Genomic DNA, 17,344 nt, shown 5'->3' with positions numbered 1-17,344 from the left:
TTCAAGTTATGATTCAATTACTGGCTATACACATAGTTCAACAATAAGAAACCAATGGATCAGATAGATAACTTGTGGAAGACCTATTTCACATAGTTACTTTGTCTTCAGCAACATCCAGTGGAAAATATATAGTTATTTCATGATGATTTTGACTCTTTTAGTGATAGGAAGGTAGATTTTTCAACTTATTAACTCACATGCTTATCGATCATCCTATATTCTTCTTCCACACAGGATAAAGTGATTAAGAGTAAGTGCCTGGAAATCTATTTTCAAAAGTTAAGATTTCCTGCTTTTTATACTTTACATTAAAAAAACAAATGAATTTACAGAACAAACAAAAAAAAATCTAAGAGGAGCTGGAGAGAGTAGTTAAGAGCACTCTCTCTTCTTGTAGAGGGCCAAGGTTTGGTTCAAAGCATCCACAAGGAGGCGAATGACTATCTGTAACTCCAGTTCCAAGAAGTCTAACACCTGCTTTCTGGCTTCCAGGTGTACTGCATGCAAATAGTGTCCAGGATATGTGCAGGCAAATCATTCATTCATAAAAATTCAACAGAAAAATACATACTTCTAAGAAATAAGAAAAAAAACTTAAAAAAGGAAATGTTAGTATATTACTAAAATAAATATATAAGAAAAACATGTGTAGTCGGGCGTGGGGGCACACGCCTTTAATCCCAGAACATGGGAGGCAGAGGCAGAGGCAGGCGGATTTCTGAGTTCGAGGCCAGCCTGCTCTACAAAGTGAGTTCCAGGACAGCCAGGGCTATACAGAGAAACCATGTCTCGAAAACCCAAAAAAAAAAAAAAAAAAAAAAAAAAAAAAGAAAAAGAAAAGAAAAGAAAAATAAAGAAATAAATACATGTGTGATGTATTAAGGAACTCTGCCATCTAGACAGGACATGCCTGTTATCTTGTATTCAGAGTGACTGTGATTACTTGCAACAAATTTACCCAAAATTGGACCTAATAATATCACCTTATTGAAGATAGGACATGTTTTTAATTCAGCTCAGCAGCTGGTAGGGTGTCTGCCTGGCATGTGGAAATTTCTAGGTTCTAGCTCCAGTACTATTTAAACAAATGCACATAGGACACTGAGGACCTGAAGGCATGAGGATGAGAAGCACACATTCATCACTGACTCCATAGCAAGCTCAGGGTCAGCATCTGAAAAGCCAACAAACCAAATAACCGAATTTGCCTAAGGTTGATGAGAGAGGGTAGATGCTTGTAGCCCATGCCATGGCTCATCTCCATACTCTTGTAATTAGCTTCAATTTAACTCATCAGTTCACCAAGAAAAATCACAAGAGAACCATTGACTATATTTATATAAAAAGAATTATATCATGCAATGCCACCGAAGAATTTAGTATATATAGGTGAATTCAATGTGTAAAGTCAGACATCACAGTACTATTTTTTGTTTTATACTATGCGGGATACTTTCGGTGGGCAATTGTTAGTTCTCTATTTGGGATGCATAGATATTTTGTTCATATTTTGTTAGGAAAAGTCACATAACACAGTTATATATTCATTTAGTTTAAGTTTGAAATCCAATGTCACCCTTTGTTTTATGAAAATGACTTTTATTCTGTGATCTACTTATATACTCACTCTTCATTTTATAACGAAAGCAATACCGGGCTAATTTTGTGGAGAGTTTGCTAAAATGATTTGTTAAGATAAACAATGAAAAACATCATGTGTGGTGGAATGTACCACAAAACAACAACCAAAAAAAAATCATTTTCAAAGTTGTAACAGCATTTCAGGGAATATTTTTATCTTTTCAAAAAATATAGCTCCATACAAATTTTTCTGAAGCAACATTCTAGTTTATAAAGAGACACTTTGATTTAGGAAAGAGTCCTGGGAACACTAATCACTGACCACTCCAGGGCATTTCACCATATGCTGGTGATACAATATGCTCCCGTGCCAGGTGCTCCATCCTCCTGAGAACAGACAGGTGTCTTGGTTATTCCTCCTAGGCTTGTTTACCTGTTAATTTTCTTCTCAGTAATCTGTGTCTTGGCTTTCCCAAGTTATAGAAAATCGATCCATACCCTCTTGAATTCTCCTATTTAGTTTTCAGAAATTTGATGCCCGGATGCATGGCACCATTTTCCATGAATTGTGCAGTCCTTCTACCTGTCACCATGTTCTACATGAAAGTGGTTCATTTTTACTCTTTCAACATGTACCACAACTTTTGCAACATGAGTTTAAATCAATTCAAATTCAGGCATTACTTACCAGTATACTCGTTCTAAATACTGCCTTGCCAGCTCTAAAAGAAGATTGGTTTTCATGTGCAAATTAGATATGAGCTATGGAAAGATAACCCAACATATGAGCTGGACCAAAGTCAATGAACTAGTGGCTGACTGTGCCATCAAAACAATGGCACCAATGTATCACAAAGACCTTGAGGATCAAAATAATATACAGCCTGATTTCTGTGATATGTGGAAAGGCTCTGAAGCCAAACAGCTTCCATTTAAACTCTAGAGTCCTTACTGACTTTCACAAACAAATAACTTTCTCTAGACAATAGGCAAGAAAAGACACATCAAGATTACTATCTCCTATATTTATTAAAAGAATTACATCCTGGAATGCCACCAAGGAATTTAGTTTATGGTATATAATCAGTGAATCTAATGTGAAAAGTCCTACATCAAAATACTGTTCTTTGTCTCATAATGTTGTGTCTCATAATGTTTTTTACTTTTGTGCATGTATTATGGCTTCTGGATTTGTGTTTTTATTGCATTCTTGTGGGTTTGGACATGTGTGTATTTGTATCTGTAAGTGTTTCTTTGTGCTTCTCCTTGAGCCCCCTCCATCTCTCTCTCTCTTTTTTTGTCCTATTCTGATTAGCTTGTTTTATATTATACTTGTTTTATATTATACTTTTATATTATACTTTATATTTTATTATTCTCTCTTAGATTGTTTTCTCCCAAGAGAAAGAAGGGGCGAATCTTGGGAGGAGAGTTAGGTGAGAACCTGAAGGAGTTGGAGCAGCAAAAACCATAATTAGAATATATTATATGAAAAAACAATGTTTAATATAATAAAAATGTATGTTTACAGAAAAAAAAAACAAATTACTAGCAGGTGTTTTTAAAAGATTTTTAGCTGGGAGGTGGTGGCACGTGCCTTTAATCCCATCACTTGGAATACAGAGGGAGGCAGATCTGGTCTACAGAGAGAGTTCCAGGATAGGCAAGGCTACACAGAGAATCCTGGTCTTGAAAAAAAAAACAAAATTTAACTACCCCAAAAGATGTTTTACTTGAAATAGACCTTTCTTTTGTTTTGTCTTGTTTTAAACATGGTAATCTCTTTTGTATGACATTTATCCATTTATATAAAGAAGTTGTTCAAGGGATATTTAGAGCTGTCCAAGGGAAAATCTAAAATTCTCTTCCAAATATCTCATTCCTATAATAGCTTTCCATCATTTTATAATAAGAAGAACACAGGGGTCAAATTGATCTTGGAAGCTGGGAGGAACTGATGGCTTTTGCCAAACACAGTTTTCTCCTTTTGATGTTTGAAAACTGCAGGTCTCTGAACTATTTCAAAGCCTATTTTATTTCAAAGCTCAAATAATAATAAATAATAACTGGAATGGTCAAGCCCAGAGAGATAGAGAAAATTGTTTAAAAATGCATATCAGTCCCATGGGGGATGAATGGACTCCTCTGCTACTGAAAACATTAGTGTCCAACTCACCTGAAGGTTGACTTTGATCCCATCCAGTTGTCTGGATGTCTTTGTCAGCTGCCTCAGGACTGTGCTACGCTCCTTAAAGACTTCCTTCAGCTGCTTCTCTAGCTCTTCATAGTCCTGTCTAACACAGAAAAAGGGGTGTGAGAGCCCTTTTCTACACACTTTCATCTGGCCTCAGGCATAATCAGAAAGCCCAAGAGTTTCAGGAAACTGGACTGAAACTTTAATGGGCATTTCTATATTAAAGACTTCACCTACAGAGAGAACTTTTCAGACTGAGGGTTCCCAAGACAGTATTTCTATGCACGCAAATTTAGTTTACCAGGTTTAGTTTAGAAAGGACATAGTTTCCATAATTTCACTATTTTTATAGGCATTTAATATTTGTTGCAAGAGAAGGGGTTTGGCGGAAATACTCCAGAAACTTAGGTAGGTTTTCATACCGAGAAATACACTTAAGGGTAGAGCAAGATTGAAAGCAGGGACCCTGCTTTCATCCTTGGTCCACAGAGAAGAAAACTGGAGAGAAATGAACTCTCTTTCAAATATGTCCAAGAACCACCATGGCATTTTAAAAGCATGGCAGGGAAAGGAAAATCTTTATGAAAGTCAGTAGATAAACACAGAAATTCCAGTGAGCCTTGGACAAAAGGTGAAGTTTCTATACAGGCAAAGCTCATCATGAAATATGTATAATTTGTCTGTGTGTATTTGTGAGCTTGCGTGGCAAGAAAAAAACAGTATTTTCCCATTGAAAACCAACCAAAGCCAACCAATCTCTCCCCCTACCGCCAAATCCTATTCCTAATAGAGTGATTAATTGGAACATGTAAGAGAACAAAAAAATCCAAGGAAGAATTCCTAAGAGAACACAAAAGATATATTATGGTAGTAAATATGAATTAGTGAGACAATGGGAGAAAGTGCTTGTAAATCTATCAGTGCCAATAAAAGTAATTTAAATGAATAAATGTCAGCTGTAAAGCCCAGATGAAAGAGTGAAAATCTGGTTGCTAGCAAGAAAATGTGGGAAGAGTGAGGGAAAGATACCAGCTTTTGGAGTAAGAATCGGGTACTCATTTGGAAAATAAAGGGTTAACTAAATATGTCTAGTTAGGTGGGGACAAGGTCAAATTTATGATTTGAAAAGTTTTCCCTGACCTAATATTTGAGAGTAAAGCTGTTCAAGAATGAGATATAGACAAGGAATCCAGCATGCAGTGGTCCAGGCTAGAGTCCCTGACTACATTAGATGCAAATAAATAGGGAGCCTATGACTGGTTTTCATACATCAGGAGAAATAAAATGAATATGAAACTTGCTCTTGTAAATTATTTTGCTTTTATTTGCCCTTTGAATAGATATGGAGGTTAGTAATGATGCCATGTTTCAGATTTCAGCAACTTTTGGAACTAGCCTTTCACCAAGAAGTCGCAGAGTAGTGTGTAGTGAAATGTGGTTGTGTTCAGTTGTAAACTCGCAGAAATGAGTACTGACCTTTCTTTCTTTTTCTTTTTAAATCTTTTATCTATTTATGTATGTGTGTATGTATGTATGTATGTATTTATTTATTTATTTAAAACTCCAGATTTTATTCACCTCATGGTTTACACTCTGACTGTTCCACATCCTATACCTCCTCCCGTCCCCTGTCTCCACAAGGATGTCCCAACCCCTACCCCCACCCCCACCCCTCCAAACCTCTAAACTCTCTGAGCCTCCAGTCTCTTGAGTGTTAGGTGCATCTTCTCTGACTAAACCCAGACCCAGCAGTCCTCTGCTGTATATGTGTTGGGGACCTCCTATCAGCTGGTGTATGCTACCTGGTTGGTGGTCCAGTGTCTTAGAGATCTCAGGTTGAGATTGCTGGCCCTCCTACAGGGGCTACCCTCCTCGTCAGCTTCTTCCCGCTTTCCCCTAATTCGACCACAGTGGTCAGCAGCTTCTGTTCATTGGTTGGGTGAAAATATATGCATCTGACTCTTTCAGCTGCTTATTGGCTCTTTCAGAGGGCAGTCATGAAGGGTCCCTTTTTGTGAGCACTCCATAGCCTCAGTAATAGTGTCAGTTCTTGGAACCTCCCTTTGAGCTGGATCCCAATTTGGGTCTGTCACTGAAACTTCTTTTCCTCAGGCTACTCTTCATTTCCATCCCTACAATTCTTTCAGACAGGAACAATTATGGGTCAGTGATTTGACTGTGAGATGGCAACCCCATCCCTCACTTGATGCCCTGTCTTTCTGCTGGAGGTGGGCTCTACAAGTTTCCTCTTTGAGTCCTTAGAGTATCTCACCTGACAATGAAGCCAAACATATACAATGGAGAACACAAAGCATCTTTCACAAATGGTACTGGTCTAACTAGCTGCCAATATGTAGTAAAATGAAAATATACCCATATTTGTCACCTTGCACAAATCTCAAGTCCAAGTGGATCAAGAACCTCAACATAAAACCAGATAGACTGAATACTATAATACAAGAGAAAGTGGGAAAGAGCTTTGAACTCATTGACACAAGAGGAAATTTTTTATACAGAAATTTTCTAAATTGGAAATTGAAAAATGGGACCTCATGAAACTAGAAAGATTCTTTAAGGCTTTAATGTGAAGACATAGCCAATAAGACATATCCATAATATGTACAGAACTCAAGAAACTAACCACCAAAAAAACCAAACAACCCAATTAAAAAATGGGGTACAGAACTAAATGGAGAATTCAAAACAGAGGAATCTCAAATGCCCGAGAAACGCCTAAGGAAATGTTCAAAGTGCTTTGTGATCAGAGAAATGACCCTGAGATTTCACCTTACACCAATCAGAATAGCTAAGATCGAAACTTCAGGTGACAAACATGTTGGCAAGGATGTGGAGAAAGGGGAACACTCCTCCATTGCTGGTTGGATGGCAAACTGGTATAGCCACTCTGGAAATCAATCTTGAGATTCCTCAGAATATTGTTACTAGATTTACCTGAAGACCCAGATATACCACTGTTAGGCATATACCTAAAAGATGCCCCACCATGCCAAAGGAGCACATGTTCCACGTTGTTCATAGCTGCCTTGCTTGTGATAGCCAGAAGCTGGAAACAACCCAGATGTACCATGACAGAAGAATGGATACAGAAAATGTAGGTCATTTACACAATGGAATACTACTAAGAATGAAGACATCTTGAGTTTTACAGGCAAATGCATAAAACTAGAAAAATATTTTCCTAAGTGAGGTAACCCAGACCCCAAAGGACATGCATGGTATGTACAAGTGGATATTAGTCAAAAAATGTACAGAATACCCAAGATACAGTCACAGAACTCAAAAAAAGTCAACAAACTGAAGGGCCCAAGTGAGGATGCCTCAGTCCCATTTGTGTCTGTGGGGGGACGGGGAGAAAAAGGCAACAAAATGAGGGGAGCCAGGGAGGGATCTGGTCTGTAAAGGGGATGGGGGGAGACAGGAACATGATCTAGTATTGGGTGGGTGAAGCCCTGAGGGCCAGCAGAAAGAATGGAAACAGGCAACCTCCTGAGGCAGGAGGTTGGGGAACCCTCCAGCGTACTGATTTTCTCAATGTCAGTTTATCCGTATCAACAACAACAAAAACAACAAAGATACTTTTGTGTTAAATTGTGTAGTTTATACAAAGCTTTGACCCCAATTCAAATAATATGAGGTTTTAAAAATGAGTCATGTCTTTACTCCTGAAAAATGTTTTATTGAATTTCATGGGTGTTCTGCCAAATTACAGAAGAATAATTTTCATTGTGGAGTTTATCACTGGTTAGTAAATTTAGTTCATCTAGAGTAGGTTTCAGTGACAATTTTTGTCTTTTTTTTTTTTTTTAATTTGCTAACTGAAGGTGTTTACTACCATTCAGCTTCTTCTTGCCAAAAGGAAATTGGAGTGGTTCATGGCTAAGAAGCATACTATTCCTCAATGTCTCTGACACATGCCTGGTCAAAAAATGATTAGTCAATAATCATACACTTACAGAGTGTCACCAGGGTTCATAGGTCAGACTGACAAAATCAAATAACAAAAAATAATAACAGTTCATCTCTGTTTCACCCAAATGTACAGTATCATTTCATGTCTGTGGTTTCTTTTCTACAATAAACATGGTCTCAGATTGTCATATAGTATATTATAAATCAAATTGATCGATAAAACACATTGACATGGTTTTGCATGAGAGATGGTAGAACTCATTTTATTTTCAAAAGAACTCCAGGAGGTAGGCTTTGCTGCTAACCCTATTTTACAGTTGAAATATCTAAGTCAATAAGATAATAAATCACTTTCAAGGACAAGATGCTATTATGGAAGTGGTCTATCAGTCAGCTCAGAGCTCACTGTCTCAGCCACTTCTCCAAAAATATACGGACTTCAGAACAAGAGTGCTGACCTGGCTATGAGTTTAGAGAGAAATATTCATCGTGAATTCCATAAAATTTATTGTCTATTGCATCTTCCTTCTATATAACAATGTGGATATTCAATATTGCTTTTACTTATTTCTTATTATTTTCATTAGATTAAATTTTGAGTATTATTTCTTTTGCTATTTTTAATATAGTTTGCAATCATTTTAAAATTCATTATTATATTAAGTGTTTCAAATCTTCATGAGAAAATTCACCTCAAGACTTTAAACAATCTATTGTTCAGTACATGTAACAGTAATTATGGACAGGATACAATTAATTAGAGATATATAGCCAGGAAGGTTATTCAACTAATCACCACCTTCTAGGTTTAAATGTCGTAACCCTATAGAGTAGAAATGGGCAGAAGTGAGCACAGTATGTTCCATTTACTGTAAATGATGTTTATCTTCCAATAACATTTTTCTTTAAAAACATAATAAAGTAAAAATGCTCATCCTTCACCAATGTTCTGCCATTGACTGCATGTCTCCTGGATGTCTGACCAGCTGATTGGCGCTATTAACCATTCTGCTGTGTGTGCACTTCATTTGATCTTATCATTGCACATTTAGAATTCTTTCTCTTACGAAGTAATGAAATCCAGGTATATGGCTATACACATATTTCTTTGACTATTTCTGGACAAATAATATTCTAATAGATGAAGACAGTGCATTAAAACTATTAAGATAATTTCAGTATATGATAGTAAACTTTCAGTCTCTGAAACATTAGTTTATCCAGGCATTAGGTATTTATTTTATACTTCGACATAGAATGGACACTGTCTTCCCCTTTTGAAAAATGCATGTGAATGTCACAGGACTGGAATCTATATTACTCACTACAGTATTTCTGTGATGGTGATCATGACCAAAGCATTAGGAGAGGAAAGGGTTTCATTCTTTTTATAGTTTGTAAGTCATCATCCAGGGAAGTTAGAGCAAGAACTCAAGGCAGAAATGCGGAAGCAAGAAATGATACAGAAACCACAGCCAAGTGCTGATTACTACTCTTCCTTCACAGCTTCTATAGCTTCCTTTCTTTCTTTTCTTTTTTAATTTTTTAAACTTATTTTATTAGATATTTTCTTCATTTACATTTCAAATGCTATCCCGAATGTCCCCTATACCCTCTCCCTACCCTGCTCCCCTGCCCAACCACTCCCACTTCTTGGCCCTGGTGCCCTGTATGGGGCATATAAAGTTTGCAAGACCAAAGGACATCTCTTCCCAACGATGACTGACTAGGCCATCTTCTGCTATATATGCGGCTAGAGACATGAGCTCTGGGGGTGCTGGTTAGTTCATATTGTTCTTTCACCTATAGGGTTGCAGACCCCTTCAGTTCCTTGGGTAATTTCTCTAGATCCTCCATTGGGGTCTCTGTGTTCTATCCTATAGATGACTGTGGGCATCCACTTCTATATTTGTCAGGCATTGGCATAGCCTCACAGAGATATATCAGTGTCCTTTCAGCAAGACTTTGCTGGTATATGCAATAGTGTCTGCTTTTGTTGGCTGATTATGGGATGGACCCCTGGGTAGGGCAGTTTCTGGATGGTCCATCCTTTCATCTTAGCTCCAAACTTTGTCTCTGCCACTTCTTTCATGGGTATTTTATTCCCTATTTTAGGGAGGAATGAATTATCCACGTGTTGGTCTTCCTTCTTCTTGATTTTCTTGTGTTTTGGAAATTGTATCTGGGATATTCTAGGTTTCTGGGCTAATATCCACTTATCAGTGAGTGCTTATCAAGTGAGTTCTTTTGTGATTGGGTTACCTCACTCAGAATGATATCCTCCAGATACATCCATTTGCCTAAGAATTTCATAAATTCATTGTTTTTAATAGCTGAGTAGTACTCCATTGTATAAATGTACCACACTTTCTGTATCCATTCTTCTGTTGAGGGACATCTGGGTTCTTTCCAGCTTCTGGCTATTATAAATAGGGCAGCTATGAACATAGTGGAGCATGTGTCCTTATTACCAGTTGGAACATCTTCTGGGTATATACCTAGAAGAGATATTGCTGGATCTTCTGGTAAAATTCAGGAGACAGCAGATGCTGGTGAGGATGTGAAGAAAGAGGAACACTCCTCCATTGCTGGTGGAATTGCAAGCTTGTATAACCACTCTGGAAATCAGTCTGGCAGTTCCTCATAAAACCGGACATAGCTTCCTTTTTTTATGGCACCTAGTACCACAACTATCTGCCTATCTACATTTCTACTACTCATATATCACAGAATCTTCACCTATCAAGCAATCATCAATCAGTTAACAGGTAAAGAAAGGAGATATATTTCTTGTATATCCCGATTCACGTATAAAAAGGTCTGTTTCAAAGAAAAATGATTTAAGCATTAAAACTGTTCATTATATTATCATTCTTGCTAAGTTGCCCCCTTAAATTCTTCTGCTTCTTGTCTTATTAATATTGTTTTGTTTTTAATTCTTCTCAATGAATTTTAGAATTATAATGTTAAGTTTTTATAGACCTCTATTGGGAGTTTAATTGAAAGTACACTCACTAAGTTGGACTAAGGATATGGATAACATCTGTTCATCTAACCACATAGAAATTACACATAGTCTCATATGTTATTCTAGCTCATGTTTTTGTTTGAGCACGACAATGAAATTATTATATGCCATTACTGCTTTTTTTGTTGAACTTATCGTTGTTGTGATTCTTTTTCCACTTAATTGCCTATTAGACACTCCTGTTTTTGAAACTATAAATTTTGTAAATTGATCTTTACTCTAGTCACTGTATTTTACATTAAAAGCTGTCTTGATTTTCAGTTAATTGGAGGAGGAAGCCTTATTTTGTTGTTGCTGTTGTTATTTTTGAGCTATTAGACTCCATACAACCCCTTCATTGGCTTTGTTGTATATCACTGTTTACCCAGTGATTGTCCACCCTGCCCTGCACTTGATACAGTTTCCAAAGCAATGTTGAAACAGAAAATGAGAGAAACTGTTCTTCCTGATCATTTACAAAAGATATATCACATGGGGATGATTATTCTTCCTGATCGTTTACAGAAGATGTATCACATGGGGCTCATTATTGACTATAGAGATTTTTAAAATTTTCAGAAGGAATCATTTTCTCAGACCACTTGTAAACATGGATGATACTGTGGTACTGGCTGGATACACTCAAAAAATAAACACAGTCTAGTGAAATATTCATTAACCAATTAAAAACTGTGTAGAACAGAAATTTAAGGAATAGAAAATATGGGAGAAGTGCCAATTTACCCTTACTCATTCATTACATTCACTTCCCTCCCAAAACATGACCAGGTTGCTGACACCCATTCTTTACGATAGTTCACCAATTTTTGCTTCAACAAAGTGTGACAGAGAATAATCTATTGCAAGCTGTCTTCTCTAATATGGATAGATAGATGTGCATGTATCTAGTATTTGTGTGTTTATGGATAGTGCTTTTGACTGTTATGAATAATGGATATTTCATATAACTTGTCTTGTTGAGATGTGAATATAATCATACCAGAAAATATCTAAACGCCTATGAATAAAACACCTGCACCACAAAATATTCACATAGTCACACGTTTGTTTAGTAACCATGGCCAATAAATTGAAAAGGTTAAGTTATGGAGTAAGACAGGTAAAGACATTTTGTTGCTTCATATTTTTGTCTTTACTGGCATTTTCAAGATTGTTTTTTAAATTTAGTAAGTTCAGTGGCTCTGAATAGTATCTCACTATCGCTTTAGTGCACACAACAAAGTAACTTATAAGTTGAGCATGTTGCAGAAATGGCATTTACATATTTTTCCTCCAGGATGTGTCCACAACTTTTAAATCTTTTTTAGCAGCTGTCCATTGTGTGTTATAGATTTGTAGTTGATGCTCACATACTACTTGTATGAGCTCCAATTGAAAGTTTTAGTTGGTAAGTAGGTCACAAATTACTAGGTACTTACAGCCTTTAATAATTATTCTCAGTTAAAATTATCATCACAAATTCATGGCTCTTTACCACTGATATCATGGCTTTTTACCACTCAGATTTATCTGAGAAATATATGAAAATATTCTAGTATGGTTACCAAGGTTACTTTTTAATCATCCATTTAAAAATAATGTGAATAAAATGTTTGTATATGATTTTGTTCATAGTTGAGTGTTTATTAAAACATTTATTTGTAGAATATTTTAAACTTGTAATATATGAAACATTGCCTAAGTAATGGTGATTTCTCTTTATTACCTTAATTTAGTACTAAACTCAAGAATCTATTTATTCTTAAGTGTTTAATAGAATTTTGGTATAATCGTCTTCTTTCAGATTGCTGTGTAGAACTTCCAATATTTTTTATAGATGTTTGTGATAAGCCTTCTTTTTCCTTTCTTTCATTCTTTTGTATGTATGCAAAAAAAACAAACCAAAACAAAACAAACAAACAAACAAACAAAAAAACTTGTTCCTGAATTCTTGATCATTTTGTTGTAGCTCTTAAAGGGTTTTAGTGTATCTTTGTTTGTTGACTCTTTTCCATTCTGTAGGTGCTATTCCTTCACAATTCTTTCGTTCTTTGTCTTTGCAGTGTCATCTGCAACAGCAGATTTTAAACGGTACCCCATTCACTGGCCACACCATACTCTTGTGAAAGTGTGGTGCACACAGCCACCATGATTTTTGGATCATTTTATGTCTGTTATTTTTCACAGGCTGATGGTCATATGCAAAAAATATTCTCTTAAATTAGAGCTTCTAAAATTTTAGATTCGCAACCTCTCCATGTGAGACATTTACCCCTTTTCCTGAGAATCTTAATTTAATCCTAGTCAAGAAGGCCTACTAAGTACATGTGTGAATTATGGAACTGTTAGTAATGTATCATAAAAATTATTTTACAACAAGTATATTATCTGTTTACAGTATTATTAAAGAAGATGCATTTAAGGACTACCTTACATTTAAGGACTTATTATAGTACTCTGTTAATGAATAGTTATTTATGTAGTGCACAATTCAAGACCTGAAGCAAGTAATGGAATGTCTACCTTACCCTTCCCTCCAGCATCCAGCTGATGTTATAGATATATCCCATCTTCTAATGCTTTTTAGAATCCTTGCCAACTCACCTCACTGTCATGACATTTGCCTACTCTTGTTCCTTTTCTGTGATAATAAAAATCTTTTATGGTCTCAATCTGAACTGCTTAAAGATCTTGAGAACAAAGCGTTCTCCTTACTGTAATTGTGTCTGGAATAGTTTTCTTAATTAAATACAGATTGTTCAGTTTGACATCACAGCGTGAAACTTCTAATAATTTCAGGCTAGCTCAAGGAATTAACATTTATACTTTTCTTTGATTCAGACATTTGTTATCCACCCTTATCTACAACCTATTTTTTTAATCCAGATGGAAACATCACCTTATTCTCCTAAAATGTGAGTGATCATCTCCATATACTCTAGCATATAACCTGTTATATGCTAGCATATAACAGTTTTCTGAGAAAACACATGATATGATCTCTATTTTATAATTATTTGTTAGATTTTATATTTTAAAAAATGATTACACAGCCACTTATATAATAAATTCCTAAACCCATTTTTTTTTTTTTATTCCTAAAGTCATGATTTAATTTAACATTTTGAAGTATCTTTGTTTCCAGGACAACAGTAGCTACTCAAGGCAGGCTCTTATATTCTATTAATCATCTCTGTTTCTTTTCACTTTTTCTTAATATTTTAAATTTTGGATAAATTTCTCAAAGTTTGATTTCTTTCACATTGCGTTTTGTTTTTGTTTTTAAGAAAAAAAACCCCACAAAGATAAACCACATATTTTTGGTGTTACGCTTCATAAAATCCAAAGCTCTGAATAGATATATAAGATATAAAAATAGTGTTTTTTCAGAGTAGAATAATGATAACAATGAAAGAAATACAAACTTTTATTCACTCAATTTGAAACATTTCTGCTATATTTAAAATGTATTCAGCATGGTAGCCATTAATTTAGATGTTTTATATTTAAAACACAATGTCCAATATATTATGTATATATGTCAGGCATATATTGAAAAATTTACATATATCATTAAATGTCTATAAAGTTTCTTAGAAATATAAATAGCTTCATGAATATATCATAAATACTAAGGCCATTTAAATAATAACTACAAGTTCAAATGAGGTTTCATTGTATATCTCTTTGGCTAAAAGTTGCCACAATTATAATACCACTATAATAAAGAAATTGGTTTTAGTTTGCGTTCTTGTTGCTGTGATAAAACAGTAATGAAAGCTGGGCATGGTGACACGTGTCTTTAATCCCAGCACTCGTGAGGCAGAGGCAGGCAGATTTCTGAGTTCGAGACCAGCCTGGTCTACAAAGTGAGTCCCAGGAGAGAAAAAAAAAATAAAAAAAGGAATGAAAACCAACCTGGGGAAGGAAAGGGCTTACATGGTTACAATTCCCTGCTATAGTCCATCAGAGAAGAAAACCAAAGCAGGAACATGGAGGTAGCAACTTCAGCATAGACCATGAAAAACATCGTTTACTGGCGTGCTCTCAGGCTCACATTTAGCTACCTTCCTTATAAGAGTCCCGGACTCTCCTCTATCTATCTATCTATCTATCTATCTATCTATCTATCTATCTATCTATCTATCTATCTATCTATCTAATCTATATAAATATATATATATATAAATATAATCCTGCATTTGTGTAATTTTAGGAAAATACATGTTTATAAGCCCTGTATGATCCTTAGTCAAATTATTCAAAACTGCAAAGAATTACTAAATACAGTAAACAGAAGTGCAATTCAGAGCAGAGCAAACACTAACTATGAAGAGAATCTAGTTGTGAATAGTGTCATAAATTGACAAGTCATGTAGTTTTAGCTGCTTTTGCCATTCCTATTGGGATACTAGGATTTATCGCGATCATAGCCAGAAGTTCCCGTGAAATTATGGAGAAGACAACATATTAGAGGAAGACAACAGTAACTAGTAAGTATAATTCTGTTTCCCAAGCATATGTGAGACAGGAGTCATGTTTCTTCTAATGAAACTGTGCTGGGTAGAGTGTTCCTATAGAGCATTCCTGCTAAATAACAGCTGGTTTAAAGCTGAAATCTGTAAATATATTTAATCTTTACATGGAATAGGTAATATTTGAAATATTAAATCTAAAGAAAAAGAAAAAGAAGGGGGAACACCTGTCTGTGAAAGCGATTGAGGAAGGCATTGCATCTGTGTGAAAGATCTGAGAAATTTAGGAGAAAATTTGTTTCTATGTAGGCTTACTATTTGAATACTTCTATTTAATATGACACTTTGCAAGCAGACAATGTTTGTTAAACTAAATGGGATGCTTTTTCTCTTTGAGACACTTATGAAAATATATAATATACCAAGAAAAACTTCCAGTTGCATATATATATATATATATATATATATATATATATATATATATATATCAATGAAGGACATGGATAGCTGGAAGATAAGTTCACTTATTTCCCAGTAAGAACACCTGTTCTGAAAAAAGTCTCTTGAGGTCTTTAGCTGTGATTGTATTTGTTTATGTGTGTGACATATTCATGTGTGTGGTCATATGTGTTTGCATGTATACATATAAATGCATGTGTATGTGCATGAATGTTGCATGTGTACATACATACATGTGCATGCTTGTATATGTGTGTACATATATGTATGTGCATATGCATGCATTCTGTGTGTGGGTGTGAGTGTACATGTATGTGTACCTATTTGTTTATTTATTGTTTGCTTGTTCCATAGATCCCCCTTCAGAAAGAATGATATTTGGAGTGAGTGATGTACAGAAATGTTTACAGATACTTTCTTAGAGACAGGTTGAGGAAGATTCCTATTCCCTGGACCATTACTAGAGTAAAATGGGAAGAGAAGGCATTTTCCAGAAAAAAACAAAGGTCACATCACAGCAACTTAACCAATGCAGATCTTAGATAGCTAACTCTATCATGAGAAGCCACTGGATATTTGAACACATCTGGGATTCTGGCTTGCTCTCCATAGCAGCAGCCCTACCAACACACTCTATACTTTTATAAATATTACTAGTTCTTTTCTTCTTGAAAGTCTGTTAAGCAAACCTGTGCTGCTTCTTTTCCCATTCATGCTTCTTATTTTCTTCTTTCTTTTAAAATCAGTTTATTTTTTTTTAGCTATGACTGATATTTGGCCATAGCTAAAGTATGCCTTCATGCAGTATTTTTTTAAAATATGGTAAATAAAATACATTATTGTAAGAAAATATAATTAATTCTTTCAAAGGTGGTGTGAGAAGGAGAGTAGATTGTGGAACATAATGTTCTTCATGGATAAACCAAACATTAAATTCCTTGCAATTAAAAACTTCACATCAGAGAGAGAGAGTATATCAACTATTTTCAAAAGTTAGTAAATATTTTCAGAACGACTTGCTTAGGTATCACCAGATCATTCATCACAGAGACATAAAACCCTCTCGACACAAAATTGATATCTTAGTTGTTTTGTTAATGCTGTGTATCTATTCTAAAACACCTTGTCCATTAAGCAGAAGAACCTGTGGCTTCGCATTCTGTCTGCTATGTGAAATGAATCTTCTGCCTGGTTGTGGGTAGGAATGTTATCAATTTAGACAGTTTCTGATGCTGAATTACTTTTGAAGCAGCTCCTCAGAAGATTATGTTTAGTCAGAAAGTGATAAAGGCAGAGAGAAAAGGAGAGAGAGAGATAGAGAAATAGAGAAAATGCTGTAAAGTCTGAAGTAAAATGAGCTCCAAGGCCTGTGAGATATCTCTGATTCTACACAGAGGATCACTCCAAAGGCAGTTTTGGAGTGATGACATAGCCATTTTTCATTTGTATTCATCCTTTTCTATTCCAGACTTCATGATGATTCAGAAATCCATTCTACTAAAGACCATGACAGGGCTTATGAAGACACTGAGTGGGTCTAGATCTAGCCAGCGACACCCATAACATAGGCAACAGAAAGGGCTCTCATAGACACGTGTTTCCCAAAGGAGAAGAAGGTGATAAAAGAATTTGGTCCATCTTAGCTCCGGTGCACTGCCGGGGAAAGAGCGGACTGGACCCGCAGCTGGACCCGAT

The 17,344-nt window shown here is 35.6% G+C and overlaps 1 protein-coding gene across 3 annotated transcripts in view; it reads right to left on the bottom strand.

Annotated features, from left to right (window-relative positions):
* Nucleotides 1-17,344, bottom strand: part of Luzp2 (leucine zipper protein 2) — a 393,679-nt gene that overhangs the window by 204,358 nt on the left and 171,977 nt on the right. The window contains exon 2 of one of the 3 annotated variants that reach the window (XM_021202224.1): nt 3,761-3,878. In XM_021202224.1, the coding sequence (XP_021057883.1) occupies nt 3,761-3,878 (118 nt within the window). Of the gene's footprint in view, nt 1-3,760; nt 3,879-17,344 lie in introns of those variants that run through there. The other 2 variants (XM_029545241.1, XM_029545236.1) reach the window with 2 other exon arrangements.

This window comes from Mus pahari, chromosome 1, assembly GCF_900095145.1.
Source record: "Mus pahari chromosome 1, PAHARI_EIJ_v1.1, whole genome shotgun sequence".
Classification (NCBI taxonomy): Eukaryota; Metazoa; Chordata; class Mammalia; order Rodentia; family Muridae; genus Mus; species Mus pahari.
Note: the sequence above shows the minus strand (reverse complement) of the source record. Positions and strands in the feature narration are given on the sequence as shown.